Genomic DNA, 17,720 nt, shown 5'->3' on the forward strand with positions numbered 1-17,720 from the left:
GGGGGGGGGATCTCAGTAATTAGCCAGTGACTATGCAGTGAGCTGTAGCCCTGGCAGTGTGGACTGATGGTAACAATGGGACAAGTTTGATTCATAGCAGGGCTTCGTGACCTGTCAAAGCCCAGAGACACTTGGTGCTGGTCAAAGCAATACAGTAATTTGTGATTTTGCCAGAGTGCAAAGGATTGTTCTTATGCCAAGCTTAGGTTGCTTCCTGGGCCTTAGCTCTGGAAAACAGAATGTCTCCTAATATCCTGACACTCCTAACCCTAAATCTCTAATCTCACTTGTCCTCCTGACTTCTGGTCAGGAACTAAGATACACAGCTACTTAACTAGACATTTCAAAAACATCTCAAATTAAAAACATCTAAAACTGAACTTAGCTTCCTTCCTTGAACCTCTTATTCTTCAAAACTTCCTAATTTCTTTTAAGGGCAATGTCATCTTCATAGTCACTCTATCTAATCCATCTTCCTTATAGCTGCCAAAATAATCATCCTAAACTACAGGTCTGACAGTGTCTCTCCCTGCTTAAGAAACCTCACTGGCTCCCTCTTGTCCCTAGGATGAAATACAACCTGGCTCCACAAATACTTTCCCATTAATATATTCTGCATTCCAGCCAAATTGCCTCTCATCTGTTTCCCAAATTTTGGGATTCACTCTCCTGCTTTTGGATCTTTGCCCAGACAGTCCCTCTCCTCCTGCCATGCCTGGATTACACTACATTTTTACCCCCATCTGTTGGATCCTTAGCCTTCTTCAAAACTCAGTTGAGATGAGTTATAGATGTGAGTCTAGAAATGCTGGATGAGTAGATCAGAAAATAGTCAGCAGAGGAAATGGCTGAAATGATGTCATCATCTAATTCATTTAAATGTAAATTACTTGGGAAGTTTTATTGGTTGTATTGATGTTAAATTTCTAATAAAACTTTTTTTTTAATATAAACCTTTTAATGGAAAATGATCAGTTAAATAAACTAACATTTTAGTTAGCATTCTATGTGAAAAAGTTTTGGAGTGGGTACCAGACCTAGAGAGACAGGATAGAGTTAGACTAAGAAGTTTTGAGTCATGAAGAACTGAATAGTAAGGCTTCTCTATCACATCTCACCTGATCCTCAACATGACTATTGGCATATCAGGCTCTCAGAGCCTCAGGTTTCTGCATAATGCAGGTGCCTGTGTCATCTGTCAGCCTCACACATCGTATTGTGAGGCTCGATTGGGAATGTGTGTAAATTGTTTGGCAAGCATAAACAGCTATAGAAATGTCATTATAATTAGACTTGGAGACAAAAGTGACTCAGATTGTAATCCCAGCTCTAGGACTCAGTTTGACTTTAAAAATCATTTACTTCACTTAATTTCTAAAAGGAGGGGGTTGGTCTAGATAATTTCTGAGGTTCCTTCTAGCTCTAACAATCTGTAATTCTACAGAGAAGGCATAGCCCCCACCAGAGCATATGTTTTACTAAGGCAAATAAGTCACGAACTCAAAATAACCATTCCATGTGGTAAAATATAGTCGAGATAAAAGAAGGTTATAAAGTGCTATCTCTGTTCTAGAAAATAAGCTCTTCCTTGAGGGCAGGAACTGGGTTTTTGTTGAGTCCCCAGCACCTAGGATAGCGCTTATGGTATTAGCTAAATAAATGGCTTAAGTCAAAGAAAGACTGAGAAAACAATAACCAGCACAGGTGAAGGCTTTTGAAAATGTTTTGATAACTTCTTTACGTGGTTTTAAATTGCACGCTGACGTGCATTTTACTTAAGTTTCCAAAGGATGTACCACAGGGTGGCACCAACGTGCAAGAAATAGCTGTGTCAGGCCTAAAGGTCATCTATCAAAACCACAGAGATTTAGTCTGTTTTAAAATGAGCTGGGTCTGATTAATTTTAATTTTCCATCATGCAGTACCCATTGAGTTAAATTAGAGCTGGTAGAATTTATGACTTCAGTCACAGATAGTAGAGTTTCAGATTTGGAAAGGAACCTTGAAAAATGATCCGCTTCACAAGTTCTTAACCTGGAGTCTGGGAAATGAGAGAGAAACATAGATTAACTATATTTCACAAAATCAATTTCCTTTGTAATCATACTTATTTTATTTTATACATTTAAAAACAATATTCAGAGAAATCTATAAACTTAACCAGACTGCTAGAGGGCACCGGACGGTGACACCAAAAAAGGTTAAAAACCTCAGACCTATTCTAACCTCATCATTTTACTAATAAGAATGAAGTCCAGAGAAGTTAAGGTAGTTGCCTGAATTTATATAGTTCCTTAGTGAAAAGGCCAAGTCAACAGCCTCTGTAATTTGTCCTCCTGAAAATTCTTCAGTTGGTTCACTTTAGATATTCCTTATTCCTTCCATTATTATTTTGTTGTGCAAGATTGGTACCAAGAGTTCTTTTTCCCCCTATAAATATACACTTTTGGAATTAAAAAGTAATTCCTCAAAATTCTAGTGACCCTTGCACCCACTCTATATCTGCTTTTAAAATGTTATTAACCAAGGAAAGATTCTAGAGCCCTTCTTGGATCATTCCGAACCAGGTTATGGGTGTTTAAAATAAAATTAAAAAAAAAGACTTATTAGGCGCAGTTCTAATGTCCAGGATATCTTACAGGTAAAATTTGATGCTTCTCTTTTTCTTTTATGCTTATCCCAGTTTTATTTGCCTTTTAACGCTCTTCTCCTCAACTTATTTCTGGCACCCTCTGATTTTGTAGCCTTGCACTGAGGGTTGCATTGAGTCCTCATGCATTGTAGCAGCACTTAGTGGGTAAACATCTTGGGGTTGGTGGTTAATTGTACTCTGTGTTAATCTCTCTCAATGAGGACCATTTTCAAGTCAAGGCATCAAAAATATTTTAGGAAAAATTTATTTATTGAGGGGAAAATTTGGGAAGAGGATTGGACTAGGACCTTTGAGACTTAGTTTGTAATTCTAACCTTACTATTAGCAGTATGACTTTGGGTAAGTCACCTGACCGTCCGGCATATTGCTTTCTTATTGTCCACAAAGCTGACTGAGCTGAGAAATTGTGGGGGTTTTTTGTTTTTTGTTTTTTGTTTTTAATTTCAAGAAAGCATCTGACTGAGTAATCAGAGTGTCTCATATAAACAAATTGTAGCAGTCAATCACAGCGTTATATTCAGTGGTTTTTTTTTATTGTATATTGAAATGTTGATGTTTTTGTTCATTGGTAATCTCATAATAAAAAGAAAAAAAACTAAAATTGACATTAAGTGAGGGCTTAATATGTGTTGACCAGTTATAGACTAAACAGAAGTAGGACCTACATGTTTATCCAGAGGGTTCCCCAGTTAAAGGCCAAACAAAAGCAGAGGCTACCGTTGATGGTAAGGTCCTCCAAAGTCTCCCATTCACAAATGATATGATGTTGATTTCGTTGAGTCTTAGAACACTACAAAATTTAAATATTAGAATTTTTAGAATTTTCAAAATAATTAGAAAGATTAGAAAAAATAAAGTATGGAAAATACATATTGGCCAAGTTATGGCATGTAACTGAATGAATAGGGTGTATTTGGCACAGAAGCTTACGAGTAGAATAGCCTAGTACTAGAGTTATGGGAGGCAATCCCAAGTGGTTGCATTTGGGAAATCACGCAGTTTTTTTAATCTGCTGCCTACTGCAGAAATCTACTTCAAACACCAATATTTTGTTGTGTTCAATGACTGTAAGTCATGGAACACCATGGCTCCCAAAGAATTAAAACTTCAAATAACCCCAAAACAAGTAAGCAAAAGTGATAAAGTGGACGGAACATGAACAGGTTATAGCATTTTTGCCTGTGACTATTTCCTGTGTTCAGGAAGTGATACTATACGAAAGGTTCATGTGATCAGAAAAGGAAGTGGCCCAGGCATGTAATAATCAAAGAAAATATATGTGGTATTCTCATACCACAGTTTGAGGATGTATGAGTAAGACTCTCATAGCACTTGGAGTGCTATTCTCATCATTCCAAGATAATGAAGTGAAGGCCTCCTATACATACTTTGACTGTTTACAGAAGATAGTATGAGAAAATAAGGAAAAGAATCATTCAGGATGAAAAATCAACCAGTAGAGATTTATTAAGTACCTGTTATAGGCTGAGTGCTATTTTAGGCACCGGAGAATGCAAAGATCAAACAAAGTTGTCTCTTCAGGAGTTGGGGGAAAGCAGCATGTATTATACTTGTAAGTACGGATTAGAGTAATTAGCAGCTGGGTAGGGGGAGTCATCAGTAAAGCTCTCGTGTAGGAGGTATTTGAGGTGAACTTTGAAGAAAGGTAGGGGATCTAGCAGACGCAGAGATGAGAGGAGAGAGTATCCCAGGCATAAAAGATAACATGCAAAGGCACAGACAGAGAAGGAAAATTGTAGTGACGTGTGTGGGACTGCAATGGAATGGAATGTTATTTTGCCATAACAAATGATAGAAAGGGATGTTTCCGGGAGGACTTTTACAAGCTGATGCAATGATGCAAGCAGAACCAGGAAAACTGTTCCTATGACTGCAACATCATAAAGAATACAACAGCGAAAGACTTAAGGACTATTATCAATGCAGTGACCGGTCGCAACTCCAGAAGATTGTTGGATCACGCTTTTTGTATAAGGACAGTAGGTCAGGGCAGCTAGGTGGCACAGTGGATAGAGTACCAGGCCTGGAGTCAGGAAGACCTGAATTCAAATCCAGCCTCAGATATGTACCTGTTGTGTGTTTAGTTGTGTGTGGTCATTTAACCCTGTTTGCCTCAGTTTCCTCATCTGTAAAATGAGCTGGAGGAAATGGCAAACCACTTCAGTGTCTTTGCCAAGAGAACCCCAAATGGGGTCAGTCAGACACAACTGAAACAACTACAATAGACTAGAGATGTAGAATCACATATTTTCAAACCTATACAGTATTTGTATTTGTTTTGCTTCGCTGACATATATTTTGCCCATGAGGTGCGGGGGTCCCCTTTTTTAAAGGGGGGAGAGTGTTGAGGATGAACAGTAGTGAAACTAAAAAACAAGGAAGAAAAGAATGTTAGTGAAACATTTTAAGAAGCAAGAGAATAGAACACAGGCAATCTGGGTAATGCTGGCACTGCCATCTTATAATTATAAGGAAGGAAGGAAAAGAAAGAAATTGTAGGTAGTTATGAGGGGGGAGTTAAGCACACAAAGCAGAAATTTTACTTTGTTGTAAACAATCCTTTTTTTCTGTTATTTTTCTTTGTATATTGAGACATCTGCATTGATTAGTTTTCACAAAGTTCCTAAGAAAGAAAGATCTTTTAAAAGGACGACTTTAGTACTTTATGGATATTGTGCATACGTTATTTAATACCACAGAGATGGCCATGGGTTCTTGAACTCAGCTGAATAGAAGCTCTGACAGATTCTGCAAAGCTGGAAGGTCTTTGAGTATAGGCTCATCACCAGAAGATTTTACCATGAAGGGGGCTTTGTTTTGGGGGAAGGGGAGGCAAGGCACCCCAACTCAGGAAGACAGTCCGCTGTGACAGGTTATGTTCTACGTCAGAGGAGGATCTGCTGAAGTGGCACTGAAAGGAGTCACTTATTCTTGAAGTATAAAAAAATATTGAGCTCTTGAGTAGGTAGAGAAAGAAGAAAACAAATCTCTGCTAAGAAGGTTTACTTTTTTTTCCTTTGCTTTTTGGAGGGGGGAGGGCAGGGCAATTGGGGTTAAGTGACTTGCCCAAGGTCACACAGCTAATAAGTGTTAAGTGGCTGAGGCTGGATTTGAACTCAGGTCCTCTTGACTCCAGGGCCAGTGCTCTACTCACTGTACCATCTAGCCACCCCAGGTTTACTTTCTTAAGGGAATAAAAATTGCCTTTCTCCTAGTAAATTAAGTATAGGATGTCTCATACTTCTTTAAACATTTAGATTTCCCCATTTCAGTTCATTAAACCATTAGCAACAAATTCTGAGTTAGTTGCTTTAAAATTCCACATATAAGGTTGGGGCATTTTTTTCCTCAGTAGTCACATTTAAAAAAAAAATGGTGCCAAAGTGTACTTGGGCTAATATCTTCCTAAAAGTTTCAGTCCTTCCAATCCAGTTGAACTTTAGCAGTGGTCAGAGAGAGAAGATGGCAGCATACTCACAAGTTTAAAGGAAGGAAGCATTTATTAAACAATCGCTGTGTGCTAAGTTTTGGGGGTATACATATGAGCAAAAAGAAAGATAGCTCCTGCCCTCAAGGAGCTTACATTCTAACAAGAGACAGTACAAAAAACAGGAACTGAAAACCAGGAGTTGAGGGAGGTGACGGGAGAGATGAAGAAAGAAGGGATGGTTTTGAAATCAAGAATAGAAATAGGCTGGGAAGGGAATGAAGACTGACTTGGGCCTCTCCCCAAGACAGAGTCCCCAAGATAACTCAGCAAGAAGAGAAAGGGGGTGGGCCTTGAGAAGGTCAAGTGGGTAGCTGCATGTTCTGGAATGAGGAGTCCCCAAGCACTGAGGGAAGTCCTAGGATGAGGTAGCAGCAGAAGCATGGTTTTGAAGTCTGGAAGTTAATTAAAGTAAGAAGGTAAGTAAGGCTGATATAGGCTCTTCTTCAAAATAGAGGCCCTCGTAGAAACTCAACAATGGAAGAAGACAGGCCTTGAAGAAAGATAAAAGAATCACCAAATAATTATTTCTTTTCTTAAGATAGCATTATTAGGGGCAAATCACATGATTTTTTTCTTTTTTTCTTAGATTGGGATTATTGGTGGAACTGGTCTGGATGATCCTGAAATTTTAGAAGGAAGAACTGAAAAATATGTTGACACACCATATGGCAAGGTTGATATCCTAAATCAAGTGTTGATCATTTTTTCTCTTGGATATTTTGATTTTTTAAAGTGATGATTACATTTCCTTACAGAATCTCAAATTTATTGATCTGTCCCCAAATATGGACCATGCTACCAAACTGAGATATTTTCGAAAGCAGAAAAAATGTATATACTAAAAAATAACAACTATAGACCACATTCATATTTTACACAAGCTAGGATTTGAGGAGAATGTATGGTTTGTATCCCAAACTGTGAATATGGATATACCAAAGTTTATATATCAATGTAGCAATATTATTAGATTCTGGGTAACTTAATCATCTGTGGTGACAGCAAGTAATAAGCTTTAAAAAAGCCCCAAATTCTTAACAGAAATGTGAAAGAACGTTTCCAGGGATAAAAAGTTAGAATTCTCATGGATTGAAAAGGAAAGGAACTCACAATAAACTTGTACAGCTCAACTAAAACCCAAACAAAACAAGTTTATCTATTCTGATGAAATACTCCAGAATTAGGAAAATAGATATGAGAGTTGAGACTCAAAACTTCCCAATTCTTTGGTATACAGAGTTACTGTTATATCATCTCCTTTGGACTCTGCAAAGCACATTAAGCCCCATTATTAACTCCCCAAATTTCTTTAACTTATAATACTTTAGGCAATAGACCTTGATGGGGGAGAAGGCAGTAGGTTATACAGGAACTCTGAGGACCAGAGTCCCTGAGTCTGGAATGAATTCAGTAGGCCCAAGCAATCTTGAAGTCAGGATGGTAAAAGTTTATTGTTATGCTTTACAGCAGGCAGGGGTTCTTAGGGAACCTGCAAACTTAAAGAAGACATAGGCATAGTTTTAAGGAGTTGAGGTAGTAAATCAAGTGTCAATTATGCTAACTAGGTGAATGAGGGTGGGATTAGGTAGGAGTTAAGGAGTGGTCAGTGCTTAAAGGAACATGCACTTTTAATGTCAACTGGGCAGGTGTATTGCCCACAATTCACTGGGAAATAGCCCAAGGTGGGGGGGAGGGGGGCTACCTGGAGGTGTGGTTTGAGGCCTGAAATGGCACTAAGTCAGTAGTGGTCAGGGCTGACTGAGAAGTGCCCAGTCTGCCACCCATCAGTGTCATGTTTGACATGATGGATGTTGGGAACCAAGGCTAACGGGGATTCGGTATGTATATAATTGGCTGAGGAATTAACCTTTAGATAGTGCATTGAAGGATTCACAGATGCAGCTGGCCACTTTACTAAGGGGAGATAACGTTTTCCTAAGCTAAAATGTTTATAGATGGTTTAGTGAAGGATTCACAGGTGTAGCTTGTTATTGTTCCAAGCAGAGTTAAACAATTCAGGAGTTGTTGCTGGGCAGAGTGCTGGCAGGGGGAAGGGGCAGAGTTAATGCTCTGAGGCTGGTGAGGGGGAATGTGATTTTACAGACATAGATCCCAAGCACCCCATCAACCTTAGATAAAAAAAATCTTGATTATTTTAAATAAAAAAGTTCAGATGGTACTATTGGCGAAATAAGATAAGACTTACATGTTGGCATCATAAGAATGCATAGCTTCCCCGCCCCCCACCCTGGAACGTACACAGAGAGAAAAGATAGGAAGTGGCAGATATTTCTAAAGAGACCCATCTCACTTAGTCAAGGCAAAACATAACTCATCATGTTGACGCCTTTTGTGTGATTAAAATAGTGCCATGATCACAGCATCAGATCTAGAGCTGAAAAGGACCCCTAGGTGCCATCTAGTCCTACTCTCATATTGTTGGGCTTTTTTAGGCCATTAGATTTGTTGTTGTCATTTTGCATTTTTTTTTCTTCTTATCTCTCATACTCAGCATAAGGGTGAACCCTTGTGGGTTCTCTGAGCATATTTTCACAATTTTTAAAAATCATGGCTTGAGTAGTTTTGAAGAATCTTTGTTTCCCCCTACCAAAACCTAGTAGTTCTTACTTGAGTACATTATTCAGTGTCTAGGTTGGGTGGCTTAATTAGCTAGAAGATGAAACTAGAAGGAGCTGAGATTACTCGGTTGATCTCCATAGAAGAAGCTGTCTCACTTGGTACAGAAGTACATGTACATGCCTTACAAGACTGAATGTACTTCCAGCTCTAACCAGTAGGCAAGAGAATTTAAACCATTGATCACAAAGAGGATCAATGAAGAGAGCATGAATAGCCCCATTAAAACTCCTAGAAAACTCAGGCCACCTGCTCACCTGACTAGGTATCATTTTCCTGTGTGAGGGCAGGACTATTTTTTGTCATGGGCTATGTCTTCTCGGGATGAATTATTGTCTCAAAAATGGTGATCATTTTATTTCTCACCTTTGTCTTATGTCCTTTTCTTTCTACATCATGTGCAGCCATCAGATGCCTTGATTTTGGGGAAGATAAAAAATGTTGACTGTGTCCTCCTTGCAAGGTAAGGAATCACAGATTTAGAGCTAGAAATGGAATCCAACCCCTTCTTACAGAGGATGAAACTGAGACCCAGAGAGGTTAAGTGATTTGTGCAAGGCAACAGTTAATAAAATAGCAGCAACAGTAGTCTGCAGAAATGGAACTAGGCTGTGTGGCTCCAGATGTGGTCAGATCATTTTCATTGTACCAAACTGCCTCCGGTTGTAACTTTGTTTTATTTTAAGTAGGATTTGACATTTTAAAAAATCTTATTTGGCAAAGAGGGAAGTAATGATCTTGCCCTCTCAAGTACTATCATTGTTTTCTTTTGAACTGCAGCTAAATTTCAAATTAAAATTGCCTATTGGTTCATCTCTCAAAGTTGCCCAAAATCTTTTGCAAAATGACAAATGTTACAATGGTGCAAAGCTAGTAAAGCCACAGTCCTATGGCTCACCTCCTTAAAATGAGAGATTTTCAAAATGAAGGCCCATACTTTGGGGATGATAAAATAAGCCTTGTTTGTTTAGATTGAACCAAGTGGTGATGAGTGCTTTACTTGACTGAAAAGATCTCTGAATGGAGTCAGAATTGGATGGGTCCCCAGATTTCAAAGAGCTGATTATCATGTAGTCTTGCCCCCTTTGACTTTTTTTTTTTGCCCATAGAATGGTCAGTTTTGAACGCAAGTATTTTTTTGATTATTTAATCAGTGCTCTCTTTTGTGGTATTGGTATATTCTGTTGGTGCTTGTTGAAATTTAAACTCGTGAATTGATGAGGGTTTTATTTTTCCTTCCATTTTATGATGGTATCCCTAATTTGGGTTGAGTAGATTATTGTTTATCCTGAAGCCTTATTAATATTTTGTCTCCAAAACTAGACCAGAACTGCCCTTGTTTATAGAGTGTGAATGTAGCAGCAGTGGGATATGGTTGTATCCAGGTTCTTTATTGTCACCCATCTACTGTATGTTCTCCATTAGACTGACTTCTTTTTATTAGAAATTTTTTTTTCTTCAGTTTCAGATGTGTCTAAGTTACATAATGGGTGTAAAATTTCTGTCTCCTTAAAGAAAAAAAAAGTGCTATCAGATGACCAAAAATGAGTCAAACTGCATTTCTGTAAAGGAACCACTTCCCTTAGTGGAATAAATCTATTTTAAAATTATCAGTGGGCCTGTGGTTTTATCTAAGTGAATCTATGTTCCTTTTGTCAAGGATTAAGTTGAGTGTTGCATTTTTACAAATCACATGATGTAGTTTTTCTCTCTTGACTGTTAGTAATCACGATGAATGTGTGGTGGGTTTAGGTTATCAGATAGTCCTAAACAAGTGTCTCTGATTGTATGCAGATTCTTTCACTTTTTCAATATTGTTCAAAATAAATGCTAGAAAGAAAAGCACATCAATGGAGCATTTAAAAATTGACAGAATGAAAAGAAGTCAAAGTGATACAAACAAGGCAGTTTGGTTACAATGGTCACTAAATGTATGATATACTTTTAAAATATATAAGCCTTTTTTTCTTTGTATTTTGAAATAGCTGTGGTTATTGGTGATTGAAAAGTTCATAGCAGAAATTATTTTAAAAAGTAAATCCTAAATTTCAGAGGCACTGTCATTAGGTAATTATAGATAGTCACTCATTCATGGTGCTTTTTAAAACAATGTGGCATATAAGAATTTGGGTTTGCTACACTGGCATGCGAAAGAGAAACCTAAAAGATTTGACTTGGGTTTTTTCTGATGGTGAGCTCTTAATCCTTCTAACAGCCTGGCATGGTATCGGGGCAGGATGTTAATGTGTATTATGTGCGAGGGATGAATGTGTTTTCTTTAGTGAATGCCAGCTAAGCAAAAGCAGGATTATTTGTACAGTTATCCCTTCCACATCATGACTTTTCCCACCCTGGTTTCAATATAACTAGGGTCAGCCTAAGAAAAGAAATGGGAATTTGGAGGGAGTTTTGCAGAAGCTGCAGCTGACACTTGAAGGCCAGCAGTCAACCTAGATCCTATGACCAAATACTTAACCCAAATTTTGCAATAAGGTACTACAAACACCCCATAAAGAAAAAGAAAAATTCAGACTTCTAGAGTACAGAGAGGGCCGAAAAATTTGACATGGGTTTTCCAGAGCACGGGGGGTGCCATGGCCCTAACTCTCAGGCTGTGGGAGGGATAACTATACTGATGAAGCTTGCCTGGGATATTTGAATGCTTTTAAAAATTTCACATCTGGGAGCAGTTAAGTGGTGCAGTGGATAGAACACTGGCCCTCAGGTCAAGAGGACCAGAGTTCAAATCCAGCCTCAAGATATTTAACTAACTATGTGACCCTGAGCAAGTCACTTATCCGAAACTGCCTCCAGAAACAAAACAGAGGTTTTTTTTTTCTTTTCTAGCCATAACCATGCCCCGTGGGATTTGAGGTTTGAAGTGGTCAAATATTTTTGATGATTACCTCTTAGATGATAACTTTTAGAGTGCTGACATTTAAAGGTTAAGAGCCCAACAATACCATACCCCTTTTATAAAGAAAGGAGTGAGTGGTCCTATCCAGTACCTTGAGCAGGTCTGCCTTTAAGAAAGCAGAAATAACAGATAATTTGTGTGCTTCACAAACTTTAAGGTCCCCCGTAAATGTCTGATATGCTGCTATTTCTATCTTGTATTATTCTTTATGAGAAAATCAACTTTATTAAAAATGAATAAATTCTTCATAAGATTATAATAATAATAGTGCGTCATGATGGGCCTTTTCCTTTTATTATTTAAGTAATGATCCTGGGGTAGTTAGGTGGCACAGTGGATCAAGCACTGGCCTTGGAGTCATAGCACCTGAGTTCAAATTTGACCTCAGACACTAGCAATGTGACCCTGGGCAAGTCATTTAACCCCCAGTTGATTTCTCCACCCCCCAAAAAAGTCTTGTACTTTCTTCTTGTTTTGTCTCTTTCCTGTAGACATGGCAGACAGCATACCATCATGCCTTCAAATATCAACTTCCAAGCAAACATTTGGGCCTTAAAGGAGGAAGGCTGCACTCACATCATAGTGACTACTGCTTGTGGCTCTCTGAGGGAAGAAATTCAGCCTGGAGACATAGTCATAATTGACCAGTTTATTGACAGGTAAGCAGTCATTTTGTCTCTAACTCCTGTAAGATCATGAGTCCTTAGTGAAGAGGTAGATGGTGTCCATTTGGAATTGGGTTGTCAGGAAAGAATTGAGGAGGCAGAAGTTCTCCTTAACAAGGGAACTTTATCGTCACAAAAGTGGTGGGCTAGTCTTTAAGAGCACTAGCAACCTGAGATAAGACAGGGTCTTACTTATACCCAAGTTTGGGGCACTCAACTCAGGTAGGGGGGTATGCTCCTACATGGACGGTTACCCACAGGGAAGAATATCAGGAAAGGGGAAGCAAGTGTGTATGGGGAGGCAGGAAAGGAGATGCAGGTGTGTTGGGTACTTTACAAAACAGTTCATGGATGTGGTCACAAAGCAGAGAGCTTAACTTGCAGCATTCAAGCATATGGACACAAACATTAGGACACAGAAAATAACAAGGTTTTCTTGTCACCAGGTGGAGCCCTCTGTTATTGGGCAGATTTAGATTTAGGCAATGCTGTCATTATTGCTGGCCAGAAGTCAACCACATCACTTTGGTGGTATGTGAAACAATGCCTTTCCTCTCCTCTATGGGTGTAATCAGGCTTGAGTAGTCATGTTTAAAATGCAGGTGTGTGGCAAGGAACATTTTAGGGCACTTAAAAAAAATTGTGTCAACAATTCAGATGCTATTGTTTCTGTGAAGATCAGTTACTGCCTCAAGCCCTGGCAATAGGCAAAGTCCTGAGGCTGTACTGGATTCCCAGAAAGGGTGGGAAGGAGTTGGAAGACCAAATGTGACAATAATGGTGGCTTCAGGACCTCGAGTCATTGGGGAATGTAACAAAGAGGTGTTCGGTGAATTAGATAAGGAATGAATCTTGATTAGGCTTAATTCTAGAACTGGGACAGGTATTGATTTCTTAGCAATAAATAATTGCCGACCTATGTCCCAAACCCTTTTGTCCTCTGTAGGTAAAAATAGGTTTGGCAGGACTTTTGCTGGGCTCTATGTAATGACTTTTTAAGGGGTGGTGCAGAGACATCAGAATAGGATGTTGTTAGAGTGGCTTGAGGTTCCTGGGAAGAAAAAAAATAGAACCTGCACCAGTTTCTGAGATTCCTGAGCACAAAAAGTCATGGCCCTTGACTCCCTTTCTTCTTTCCTCCTTCCCTTTCTTCCTTTCCCACCCTATTTACATTCTTCTGTGCTTCTTCCATTCTTTACCTTTTTTTCTTTCTCTTTAAAAACAAAATAATTTCAAAATGGCTATTTTCATTGTTGTAATTTAAGTTATTATTATGGTTATAATTTAACTTACTATTAACTTAATTGTTATCATTTAATTTCATGGTTATAATTTAGGTTTTCGTTGCCTAACAAGCTGATTGGTTCCTTTTTCATTGATCTTGTCAACTTAGAGCGTAGAAAGTTTTCAGGGTGGGTCTGTAGCTTCTCAGAACCTGTTTTTTATTTATTTCTGCAGTATCTGCCTAATGGTGGAGGGCTTAATAAATGCTTGATTGACTTGATTGACTATTGAAAAGTTTGCACATAGCCAGAAGTCACATGTGACCTGGAAGCCGCAGGTTCCCCGACCCCTGTCTTATCCCAACCTTCTTGTAATCCGTACTGTCATCAAATTTGAAATGGGGAGATAAAAGGGTCCTTCGAGCATCCACTTCTTGGAGAAGCCTACTGCTCCTTGATTCCACCTTTTGAGCCAGGAGATCTAGATTCAAGTCCTAACTGTGACAGCCACCTACTCTATGATTTGGAACAAGGTGCATTCCCATATTTGGAAGGGGCCTCGTCTGTTTTCCCAATACCACGATTTTAATATCAGTCCTTGTTATCATCTGCCTGAAAAAGGAGAAGAAGAAAGCTTTCTTCATACAGTTGCATCTTCATAATAACAGACTTGTTGAATTATTCCTTTCCTCCATTTCCTAGCCTTGGGAGATCACTGTGACCCAACATATTCCACTGAAGTCGTAATGACTTTTTTCCTCTCGTCAGAGCTACATATGAATGCTACTTGGTCATGGAGGGTTATGATTCATTCATTTAGCAAGCGTTTAGTGATAACTGCCCCAAGGCACAAAATATTCGCTGCACTCAAGGAGTTTATATTTCAGAATGTATGTATAAAGGGGGTGGGGGGGGAATAACAGATACCAATAAAAGGTAATTTTTAGCGAGATTCCAGAAGCACTTTAACAGCTGGTTTGAATCAGGACAGGTCTGTGAGTAGGAGGTGACATTCGAGCCGAACCTTTAAGGACTCTAGCAATTCTAAGAGGCAGGTGTAAGTAAAGAGTTTATTACGGGCAACAGAATATGAGAAGTGGCATTTGTGTACAGGGACTAGCAAGGAGGTCAGTCTGAGTAGAATACAGAAATCATGCAGAAAAGTAATATGAAATCAGTCTTGAAGAAGAAGGAATCCAGAATATAAAGCATTTTAAAGGCACAAAGGAGTTTGTATTTTATCCTGATGGTAGTTAGTAGAAGCTTCTTGAGCAGGGTAATGGCGTAGTTGGAACTGTATCCTAGGAATATCAATTTGGTGACTGTGGAGGATACAAATCTGATGCGGCCACTCTCATTTGTGTGGAAGGGCATGCACAGTGCTGATCCCTGTGAAACAGATAGCTTGCGAATACAGATGTTTTCATGCCCCTCTGTGGGACCAAGACAAAATCTCTTTATCTTTATATGCTTTCTATATCACAGTACTCTGGGGGAAAATCCTAAAATGTTTACCAATATCCCAAGTACCTTGATTTTTGTCACTATGGGAACTCTCTCTAAAGGCAGAAAAGTCTTAGAAACAACCTTTCTACATCCCCTCCCCTCCCATCCCCCACCAAGGCAAGGCCAGATTCTTTTCTCTCTTCAGATGAGCTGGCCAGAATGTGATGCTGTGGTGAGGCAAGGGCCTGCTCTCCTGTAATGGCCACGCACAAGAAGCTTTCCAGAGGACTGCTGCTGTGAACAGCTTTCAAGGTTCCGATTACATAGCATAGTGAACACTATTTATTCAATAACAAATCAGAGCAAAACATTCACAAAGTACAGCATTCACAATGACTTATCACTAAAATGGCCACATAGTTTTCACCAAATAGTTTTCAACAAAGTACAATCATTTAGTAACTCAATCATTCAATCAACCCTTAAGGGTCACAAAATGCAATAGTCAAAGTTCTCCACTCATGTGGCACACTAAGTTACAAATCGGTCACTACTCAGTACCCCTCTTAAGGGGTAGTGGAAAATACACAGGCCATCCACCCCTAGGTCACAGTAAGTCGTCATCTCCTCAGTCAGTACACAGTATCCAAGTAAAGTCTTCTTTCAGCTTGACTCAAGGCTGGCTCTCAGCTTCCATGGTTCCTCTTCCATGGTCCCAGCTCCACTTGTTACCTGGATCCAAAGGCAGGCAGCTCCCAGCTCCTTGTCCAGTTCTTCATCCAGTTTCTGTTCCCTATTGAAGTTCACAGTTCCTGTTTCTGGGAAGATAAAGCTTATCAGAGCCACAATAATATTCATATACATTGCTGGCACCATCATCAATTCAATATATGTCTGTGAAGTCAACTCAGACCCACCAAGATCTGAGAACTCAACACAAATCATCAACATAGAAATCAACACAAACCCACAAACAGGGTCCAAGAGGTCAGCAGAAATCACCAGTAAAGTCCCAGAACCTCCAAAACCCTCCTCCAGAACTTCTGTAAACAGACAACCAGAAAATCCTCTGTTTCTTAACAGACTGAAACAAGATGTTAATTCAATAGCAGAAACAAAGTGTGAACTACTTCTCACCCCACCATAGTCCTGAAGGGTTTGAGGAGCTAGTAATTAATGTCTCCTACAAGGAACTCTTGAGGTCCCAAGAATCTTATTCTCCTTTCTCAATTTACTGGACCAGACTTACCACTATATAGCATAGTCCTTTATTGTTTACATCATTCCTTTCTCAATTTTTTGGTAGAGAGGACCTTAGTAACACTTTTCCCTATCTTGTTACTTCTGGGTTGTTGTTTTTTTGGGGGAGGAGGGGTAGAAAGGTTGTTTCCAAGATTATTTTCCTTTTCTAAATAGGACTTTTAAGCCCAGTGGGGTTAGTAAACATGTTTTACAAGGGTTTTCCCATCACCTTCGTGCCTTTGCTAACAGAAATTCCAAGAGGATTTGTGTATACAGGTTCAGCCACTATCATGAATTTCCATAAATACAGACTATCTAGGAGACTGGTTTTTCTTTCACTTTCCTATTGGACTTGAAGTGAAGATGAGTGTGGACATGCTTGTTTTGTTTCCCAAGTTTGACTCAGCTTTGAAAGAATTAGTTCTCCAGGATGATTGCCAGTCTTTTAGGTTAGGTGCCTGTTACGTCCTGAAAGCGGTGTTGGTTCTGGAAATGTAAAGAAAAGCAAAGATAGTCCCTGACCTTAAGAAGTTCACAGTCTAATAATAAGATCGTGTTACTGAACCCGTTCACTCTTTCTTTCTTTCTTTCTTTCTTTCTTTCTTTCTTTCTTTCTTTCTTTCTTTCTTTCTTTCTTTCTTTCTTTCTTTCTTTCTTTCCCTTCCTTCCTTCCTTCCTTCCTTGGAGGGGGGAATGCAGGGCGATTGGGGTTAAGTGACTTGCCCAAGATCACACAGCTAGTAAGTTTGTCAAGTATGTGAGGCCGGATTTGAACTCAGGTCCTCCTGACTCCAGGGCCAGTTCTCTTCTTTTCTTCACTACTGCCCATGGCCCTGTATCTTGTGCTTGTCAATGCTTCTGAAATTTCTTTGACATTTATTATTTGTTGAGAAGAAGCTGTGTGAATGATTTGTTGCCAACTGAGGAGTTTTGCTTGTTGAGTTTCTCATAGTGACCTCACAATGTGCCGAAAAATTCATCCCGATAGCTTCCTTATGTCAATCATACTTTTGTCTTCTGGACCAGAGCCAAATGAGTCTACTATTTTCTATAAGATAACCTTTAAAATATTTGAAAATACAGTTTCATGTTGCTCGTATCTCTTCTGTATTATTTGCCCGGTTCCTCCCACTTCTGACACTTTCTGGCTTTATGACCCTGGGAAAGCCATTAACCTGTCAGTGTCCCAAGCGATCTTAAGTTGCAGTGAAAGTATTGGTCTGTATTTGTAAAGGAAGTTGCTCACCAGGAGCTCACTATATGGAAAAAATCACAGTTTCAATGCCCCTCCCATAAAAATGCTTCATAAAATATGGTGCCCCAAATTGAGCATACCTAATCCACAGTTTTCTCACCTGTTAAATGAAGAAAATTTTACCTTGCTTAGGCTGTCAAGACAATATTTTGTAAATTTAAAGCCCTTTCC

The 17,720-nt window shown here is 39.1% G+C and overlaps 1 protein-coding gene across 1 annotated transcript in view; it reads left to right on the forward strand.

Annotated features, from left to right (window-relative positions):
- MTAP (methylthioadenosine phosphorylase) overlaps positions 1 to 17,720 on the forward strand; it is a 53,546-nt gene that overhangs the window by 4,558 nt on the left and 31,268 nt on the right. The window contains exons 2-4 of the mRNA XM_069087504.1: positions 6,751 to 6,837; positions 9,206 to 9,264; positions 12,210 to 12,377. Of these exons, the coding sequence (XP_068943605.1) occupies positions 6,751 to 6,837; positions 9,206 to 9,264; positions 12,210 to 12,377 (314 nt within the window). The remainder of the gene's footprint in view (positions 1 to 6,750; positions 6,838 to 9,205; positions 9,265 to 12,209; positions 12,378 to 17,720) is intronic.

This window comes from Petaurus breviceps, unplaced genomic scaffold (assembly GCF_028583685.1).
Source record: "Petaurus breviceps papuanus isolate PSGF00001 unplaced genomic scaffold, PetGlider_PUasm1.0 118, whole genome shotgun sequence".
Taxonomy (NCBI): domain Eukaryota; kingdom Metazoa; phylum Chordata; class Mammalia; order Diprotodontia; family Petauridae; genus Petaurus; species Petaurus breviceps.